General features: G+C 43.5%; 1 protein-coding gene across 2 annotated transcripts in view; it reads right to left on the minus strand.

Annotated features, from left to right (window-relative positions):
• LY96 (lymphocyte antigen 96) overlaps positions 1–9,162 on the minus strand; it is a 33,344-nt gene that overhangs the window by 15,873 nt on the left and 8,309 nt on the right. The window contains exons 2-3 of one of the 2 annotated variants that reach the window (XM_017521909.2): positions 7,975–8,064; positions 1,439–1,567 (exon numbers count right to left, since the gene is read on the minus strand). In XM_017521909.2, the coding sequence (XP_017377398.1) occupies positions 1,439–1,567; positions 7,975–8,064 (219 nt within the window). The remainder of the gene's footprint in view (positions 1–1,438; positions 1,568–7,974; positions 8,065–9,162) is intronic. The other variant, XM_017521910.2, reaches the window with a different exon arrangement.

Genomic DNA, 9,162 nt, shown 5'->3' on the forward strand with positions numbered 1-9,162 from the left:
GCACCACCATGCCCAACTAAATTTTTGTATTTTTAGTAGAGATGGGGTTTCACCATGTTGACCAGGATGGTCTCGATCTCTTGACCTCGTGATCCACCCGCCTAGGCCTCCCAAAGTGCTGGGATTACAGGCTTGAGCCACCGCGCCCAGCCCACATTCTCTAATTCTTAAAACGATGTATGATGTGTTTTACTTTCCCATTTTACAGCTGAGGAAAATGGGGCCAAGAAAGGTTAAATGTGAATAACATGCTGAAAGTCACATTTCTGGTAAATGGAAAAGCTGGAATATAGCTTTAAAGTGATTAATTTCTTTTTTTATTCTCTTTTTTTTTTTTAGACGGAGTCTTGCTCTGTCACCAGGCTGGAGTGCAGTGGCACATTCTCAGCTCACTGCAACCTCTGACTTCCTGGTTCAAGTGATTCTCCTGCTCAGCCTCCTGAGTAGCTGGGACTACAGGTGTGCACCATCATGCCCAGCTAATTTCTGTATTTTTAGTAGAGAGGGGGTTTCACCATGTTGGCCAGGGTGGTCTCGATCTCTTGACCTTGTGATCCACCCACCTTGGCCTCCCAAAGTGCCAGGATTACAGATGTGAGCCCCCCTGTGAGCCACCTCACCCGCTCACCCGGCCTCTTTTTTTTTTTTTTTTTGAGACGGAGCCTTGCTCTGTCACCCAGGCTGGAGTGCAGTGGCGCGATCTCAGCTCACTGCAAGCTCTGCCTCCGGGTTCAAGTGATTCCCCTGCCTCAGCCTCCTGAGTAGCTGGGACTACAGGCACGTGCCACCATGCCCACCTAATTTTGTGTATTTTTAATAGAGACAGGGTTTCACCGTGTTAGCCAGGTAGATCTGGATCTCCTGACCTCATGATCTGCCCGCCTTAGCCTCCCAATGTACTAGGATTACAGGTATGAGCCACCATGCCCAGTTGTTAGTTTTTTGTGTTTTAGTAGACACGGGGTTTCACTACATTGGCCAGGATGGTCTCAACCTCCTGATCTCAGGTGATCTGCCTGCCTTGGCCTCCCAAAGTGCTGGGATTACAGGCGTGAGCCATGCGCCCAGCCTCATTTTTATTTTTTTTAATCCCTTGGTGCAAGATCTCTGTAAGGGTCCTAATTTCTGAATGCTATGATTTTGTAAATAATTCCAAGGAGGAACATAAAGGGAGAAGTCATTGAAGAAACCAATGACTGCATAGAAAATCTGGTGGGTTACTATGAAAAATATTAATAATACAAATCATATAAGTTCGTCTTAACAAGTCAGGTACATAATTGTAAAATGCTATTTAAGCTGCTAAAAGTAAAAACTTTGGCTGGAAAAAGAATTATCAGCAGAAAAGGAACTTCGTATTTTCAATGTATATAATTTTTGTAACTTTTTTATAAAAAATTATTTCCTGTTATAAAAGTAATATGAACTGAACACTTACCTCCCTTCAGAGCTCTGCAAAAAGAATAATCATCATCAGATCCTGGGCAAATAACTTCTTTTCGCTTTGGAAGATTCATGGAGTTGACAGTTATATAGAGATTGAAGTATAATTGCTTTAAATCTCTCCCTTAAAAAAGAAAAAATCCCATTAGGCCCTCAAATACCAAGATTCTTTTTTTTTCCTTGGGGAGGGGGTTTTGCTCTTGTTGCTCAGGCTGTAGTGCAATGGCACCATCTCTGCTCACTGCAGCCTCTGCCTCCTGGGTTCAAGTGATTCTCCTGCCTCCGCCTCCTGAGTAGCTGGGACTACAGGTGTGCACCACCATGCCCAGCTAATTTTTGTATTTTTAGTAAAGATGAGGTTTCACCATGTTGGCCAGGGTAATCTTGATCTCTTAACCTCGTGATCTACCCACCTCAGCCTCCCAAAGTGCTGTGATTGCAGGCTTGAGCCACCGTGCCCAGCCAACAGGTTATTTTATAAATAATAATTAACATTTGTTGTATATTTAAAAGGGGCTCTGTGCTTTTCTTACATTATTTCATTAAATCATCACAACTATCTATAAGGTGGGTATTATTACTCTTCTGCAGATGAGAAAACTGAAGTTCTGAGAGGGCAAATGCACTTGATCATAATCAAACACAATGTTCCACAGTAAAACTATGCATGCTATGCCTAAAAATAGAAGAGCCTTCATAACTTCATTGAGAAAACTATCAAATAAAGACAGAAAATATCTAGTTCTAGTCATGGTTCTGCTAGAAAATTCAAAAGAAAGGAACAGTAAGACAGTCAACTCACTAGGAGTTGTAATGAAAGTTTTTTACAATAACATTGAATCTTTTGATGAAAAATTAAATATATGGCTATTTTTTATTTCCTTATGATCTCCCTATTTTTAATTAACATGAAAAATTCCAGTAATCAATGCATTTTTCTCAACTCTTTCAACGTATTCAGTTGGCCCAAGTGAAAAAGATGCACAGTCCTTTTTATAATGAAAACAATTTTGTAACCACCACCTCACTGGAAAATATTTTCCTAGTAAGATCACCATGACTCCTTGTAGCCATAATCAAAAGACAACTTTTCTAACTTTAATGTGAAATTGGCTGTTTAACAGAACTTACTGCTCCTTTCCCTAAACCCTCTTTGGTGCTGGTGCAACCACTCTCTTCCAGGTGTCCTCCAACCGCTCTGACTCCTCCTCCGCAGCCTATTGCACTGACTCCTCTTCCTCAGTGTTCTATCCTCAGTTCTCCTCAAATTTCACTCTGCACACTCTCCTGAGCCAAGGACCACATAAGGTGACAATTCTCAAATCAACTTTAGACTCAACCTTTCTCCTTAGCACCTATCCCATGTATTTATTCAGTATCTCCACCCAGTTACCTCACCCAACAGATCTAAAAGTGATTTCCTCCTCTTCATCACCAAATTGGCACTAGAATTCCCAGTCCCAGTAAATCTTTCTAACTTCCTTTCCATCCCCATTACCACTGCCTTCATGCAGGCCCCCATTGCTCTGAGCCTGAAGCACCACCAACCTTCCTAATTTGTCTTCACTTCTGGACTTTCAGAGTAGGGTGTGGAGAATATCATGGAGTCTTTTTCAAACAGTGATCCCATGGCCTACTCCATGGACTTGGGCTGGAACTTTTCTAAAAGTGAGGCTGTGCGTAGAAATTGAAAGACGGTTTTCACAAGAAATTCCTGGAGACACAGAAGCACAAGACAGAGCCGCTGTGGTGTGCAGTGACAATGCAGGACAAAGGACCTTCTTCCATTTCTTCATGAAACACAGCATGATTCCAGGCTTCAAGGACTCCAGGGAAGGAAGTCCTGCTTTGACAACTCTATAGTTTACATTGTGAGAGGCTCATTGGCCTTGGACACCACTGTGGTCATGTTAAGAACATGAACAATGGCAATAATGAGACACCACTTTTGTGGCTCAGCAGGCTGGGGATGTCAATGTGGGTGTTGGAGTGAGAGACCAGAAACATGGGCCAGGTGCGGTGGCTCACTCCTGTAATCCCAGCACTTTGGGAGGCTGAGGCGGGCACATCACCTGAAGTCAGAAGTTCGAGATCAGCCTGGCCAACATGGGGAAACCCCGTCTCTACTAAAAATACAAAAATTAGCCAGGTGTGGTGGTATGTGCATGTAATCCCAGCTACTTGGGAGACTGAGGCAAGAGAATTGCTAAAACCTAGGAGGCGTAGGCTGCAGTGAGCTGAGATGATGCCATTGCACTCCAGCCTGGAAGACAGTGAGACTCCATCTCAAAAAAACTAAAAAAACATGGTGGCAGTCATGTGGTATAAAAGAGGATTATTTTTTAGCTCACCTAAGACAATTCCAGGAACTTCCAGAAATAACCTCGAAGGAAGCTTATGCTCCAGTTTTATCTGTCGATCAGTTAATAATATACAAATAATTAACTAGCAAGGCTATGACATCTCAAAATATATCATTTCCATTCCCAACCTATTTTTGTTTCCAGTTTGTACTTATATCTTTTCCTGAATTCAAGCAGAAATAAGGTCATAAAAATAAGGTTGCTTTTCAGGAATGTGGCCCCACACTTTATACCAACATTATAGTATATTCTATGGCAACTTGGGTCATAATTGCACGATGAATGTATGACTGAATAGTTTGCTAATGAATTAATATAATTTCTTATATAAATGTCATATTTAGTGAGAAATTATATAACATTTGTGATGGCTGTGGAGGTATGTCCCTCAAAGTTCCCTTCAAAAGCAGCTGCTGTGAGGAGAGTGGCTGGCAGACAGCCTGCAGCTGCGGCACTTCCCATCTATCTCAGCACTCAGCCAGAGGCCACACTCTCGTAAGCTGCTCCTATAATGATTGAGCACTGCAAGGATCCTAGAGCCAGGCTACTCTGCCTATCATAGGACTCTTATGACAGGCATTCTGCTCTGGGGCTCCCCATTCCCCAGGCCAAGAATGTCTCAGGGATGCAATCTGGTCTGAGGATTATCCTACTTAATTCTTTCTCCCTACTCTCTTTTTTTTTTTGGAGACAGAGTCTCGCTCTGTCACTCAGGCTGGAGTGCAGTGGTGCGATCTTGGCTCACTGCAACCTCCGCCTCCCCGGTTCAAGTGATTCTCCTGCCTCAGCCTCCCAAGTAGCTGGGACTATAGGTGTGTGCCACCACGCTCAGCTAATGTCTGTATTTTTAGTAAAGACAGAGTTTCACCATGTTGGCCAGGACGGTCTTGATTTCTTGATCTCTTGACCTCGTGATCCACCTGCTTCGGCCTTCCAAAGTGCTGGGATTACAGGTGTGGGCCACTGCATCCGGCATCCCTCCCTACTCTCTTTTCAAAGGTGTCAGACCTGTACCCCAGCCTGAATTTTCTCCCAGCCTACTCTGGCTTCCTCTCCCCTTTACTGTTCACAAGCATTTCCTCCAAGAAATCTCAAGCCTGTCTAATTCCTTCTTAGTGTCTGCTTTTCAGATAACTCCAAATGATTTCGTACTGTCTTATTATTTTGGCATGGAAGGATACAACCTGTTTCCTGTGTGTAAGGGCAAAGAATTCACTTGAAAGTGAAATTATTCATTATGTAAACCATCCTTTAAGCCAAAGGGGTAAAACCTGCCAACAGACCAGAAAACAGAACCTAGGAAAAAGGAAGAAACTGTAGAGCCTTAGCCAAGCAAAATTTAGATTATTTATTTTATCCTTGGGCAGGAAGGTGGGGGAAATAGAGTTAATCATCCTTTGCCCCGTGCTGTCACTAAACCCTATTGCTATCACTTCATTTATACTGTACTATCTGCAGATCTGTCTCTCCTATTGCACTGATGGATTCCTGAAGATGAAGAGAATATTTTATTGGCTGGGTGTGGTGGCTTACAGCTGTAATCTCAGCACTTTGGGAGGCTGAGACAGGTGGATCACTTGAGGTCAGGAGTTTAAAGCCAGCCTGGCCAACATGGTGAAGCCCCATCTCTACTAAAAATACAAAAATTAGCAGGGCATTGTGGTGGGTACCTGTAATCCCAGCTACGCAGGAGGCTGAGGCAAGAGAATGGCTTGAACCCTGGAGACAGAGGTTGCAGTGAGCCGAGATCTGACCACTGCACTCCAGCCTGGGCAACAGAGAGAGACTCTATCTCCAGAAAAAAAAGAAAAAAAAAAAAGAATATCTTATCAATGAATTCACAGTGCCTAGCACAATACTTATAATATACTATACATTTACTATGCATTTTTTAGTGAATAAATGAATGCAGATACAGAGTGTCAAAAAAACAGGTTGAACAACTAGAATTATAAAAATTAAAACACAAGTTTATTGTCTATCATTCCTGGGTTCTCAGTTTTGGGGAGTTTGTTGCTATTTTTTCATTTTTCTGGTAAGTCAGATAACTAAAATCGGGGGAAAACGTTTAAGCTTATTTACGTAAAACTACTTTGTAAAGTATTAATATAAAACAAGCCCCAAATCTAACCTAGGATGTGAATTATGGTGATCATGATGACGATAAAGACTAAATTAAAGTTTTCTGGGATTCCAGAGTTTACAGGCAGTAAGCAATGCTAGGTAACTGGTAGAGGATAAAATTTTGTGTCTCCACAGAGACTCAGTTACAGCCCCATGCATTAGTTTTTAGTAAGCTGATAACAAGCAAAGTCATAGAGAGAAAAACCAAGACACAACACAAAGCAAAACAAAATACATTGCCTTCTGTCATCCTGTTATTACTGTATTTTTCTCTAAAAAAATCAACTTTAATAATTTTTAGACTGGACATGGTGGCTCACGACTGTAATCTCAGCACTTTGGGAGGCTGAGGTGGGCGGATCACAAGGTCAGGAGTTCAAGACCAGCCTGGCCAACATGGTGAAACTCTATCTCTACTAAAAATACAAAAATTAGCCAGGCATGGTGGTGGGTGCCTGTAATCCCAGCTACTTGGGAGGCCGACGCAGGAGAATCACTTGAACCTGGGAGGCAGAGGCTGCAGTGAGCCGAGACCGTGCCACTGCACTCCAGCCTGGGTGACAGGGCAAGACTCTGCCTTAAAAGAATTTAAGGCCGGGCGCGGTGGCTCAAGCCTGTAATCCCAGCACTGTGGGAGGCCGAGACGGGTGGATCACAAGGTCAAGAGATCGAGACCATCCTGGTCAACATGGTGAAACCCCGTCTCTACTAGAAATACAAAAAATTAGCTGGGCATGGTGGCGCATGCCTGTAATCCCAGCGACTCAGGAGGCTGGGGCAGGAGAATTGCCTGAACCCAGGAGGCGAAGGTTGCGGTGAGCCGAGATCGCGCCATTGCACTCCAGCCTGGGGAACAAGAGAGCGAAACTCTGTCTCAAAAAAAAAAAAAAAAAGAATTTAAAAAAAAAAGTGAAGTTCCAGCTTGCTCACACACAGATCTTTGACTAATGAAAACCCAATATTACTTATAGCTAATGATTGACAAAGGATATGCTTGTAAGATCGTTGGACATCTTAAGTTATTTCCATTTCCACCCATATGTTCTTGTGTAATCCTCTCCCAGTAGTATGGGCTGGCCTAGTGACTTGCTTCTAACCAATAGAACACAGCAAAGGTGATGGAGTGTTACTTCCATGATTATGCTACATAAGATTGTGACTTTTGTCTATTTAGCTGACTGTCCCCCTTGCTGGCTTTGAAGAAGCAAGCAGCCATGTTGAAAATGCCCATGTGGTAAGGAACTGAGGGGTGGTCAGCAGCCAGCAAGGGACTTAATACTGACAACTGAATACTGACAGCAGCACGTGAGCTTAGACGTATACAGTATATTTCCTGCCGGGCACAGTAGCTCACACCTATAATCCCAGCACTTTGGAAGGCCGAGATGGGCGAATCACTTGAGGTCAGGAATTTGAGACCAGCCTGGCCAACATGGAGATACCCTATCTTTATGAAAAATACAAAAAGTTAGCCAGGCATGGTGGCAGGTGCCCCAGCTACTTGGGAGGCTGAGGCAGGAGAATCACCTGAACCCAGGAGGCGGAGGTTGCAGTGAACTGAGATTGCTCCACTGCACTCCAGCCTGGGCGACAGAACAAGATTCTGTCTCAAAAAAAAAAAAAAAAAGTATATATTTCCTAGTTGAGCCTCAGAAGGGACTCCAGTCCTGGCAAACACTTTGATTGTAGCCTTATGGGAGACCTTGAAGCAGACACAGGTAAGCCATGCCCAGAATACTGGTCAACAAAGATGACGAGATAATAAATGTGTGCTGTGTTAAGCCACAAAGATTGTGGTAATTTGTTACATAGCAATAGATAATGAATATAAGTATATTTGGAACACAATCATTTATCATTGATTTTTTTTTTTTTTAAGACAGGGTTTCACCATGTTGGTCAGGTTGGTCTTGAACTCCTGACCTCAGGTGATCCGCCCGCCTTGGCCAAGTGTTTGGATTACAGGCGTGAGCCACCATGCCCGGCCATCATTGATATTTCTTAACTCTTTCAATTTGCCTATAAAAGCAAAATTTGTACTTACTTGGAATGTAGAAAATGTGCAACAATCCTTTGGTTCCCGTCAATTTTATACAGGGATCAACATTAATTAAAATTGGATATTGCATTTTATCTAAAAGCAATAAAGACAATGTCAATAAATTATTGCAAATCCCCTCCAATAAGTATAGCGTTCTGGATATCAGCCTTTTAAGCTGAAATTTGCATTAAAACTATAACATGAGAAAAATTGACGGAGGCTGAAAATATCTCCCCAGAGGAATGACATCAGCAATGTGGCAGAATCAGAAGCCCTGAACTCTCCTTGCCTCCACTAACACAACAATTTACAGACAAATTCCCTTTGTGAGAAATCAAACTAATTGAAAGACTCCTGCAGCCAAGGAGAACACAAAACCAGATTCAGCAAAGCCAGTAGGAGCCTTGGGACATTCTCTATCCAGGGATTATTACCCTGGTGTGGTGTCAGATAATCAGGAAGAGACCCTCCCTAGCTGCTAGAATTACCCAGGGGAGGAAAGAGGTTGTTTTACATGTCTAGCACCCCAGCTTTTTCACAAGGGCTCCCCAGAGGACTGGCTTCTGTCTTGCCAGTCTTGGAGCTCTGATTAGTCTGGCACAGTCTACCACCCAGGGGAGAATAAAGACAGTGGCTTGAACAGACAGGCATCCTTGATCCTCCCCTCTGCTCAGCACAGAGTGAGCAGATGAAAAATCCTAGCTCTCAGCTTTCTCCTGGGGTGGGAAAGAGTTAATCCATGAATCCAGCACCCCAACTTCTCTGGGGATCCCCCAAAATTTACATCTTTTTCATCAGTCCTGGAGCTCTGACAGGTCTGCCATAGTCTAGCTGCCTGGCAGGGGAATGGAGACAGCAGCTTGGGCTAGTAGATGCCACAGTTCCCTCCACCACCCCGTCTCTGGCTCAGCACAGAATAAGAGGACAAAAAAAAACACAGCTGTCTGCTTCTCCCTGAAGTGAGAAAGAGTTGGTAGAGGCTCCCAGGATCTCCAACCAGGCTAATAGATGAGGGTGTTTTCCTGTTTGAGGCCAACTTGTGAAGACTGAAAGAAATGTCTGCTTCATAACATGCAGATGCCAAACAGACAAGGAAAATGAAAAATCAGGCAAAGGCCGGGCGTGGTGGCTCAAGCCTGCAATCCCAGCACTTTGGGAGGCCGAGGCGGGTGGATCACGAGGTCAAGAGAT

The sequence above is a fragment of the Cebus imitator genome, unplaced genomic scaffold (assembly GCF_001604975.1).
Source record: "Cebus imitator isolate Cc_AM_T3 unplaced genomic scaffold, Cebus_imitator-1.0 Scaffold22, whole genome shotgun sequence".
Taxonomy (NCBI): Eukaryota; Metazoa; Chordata; class Mammalia; order Primates; family Cebidae; genus Cebus; species Cebus imitator.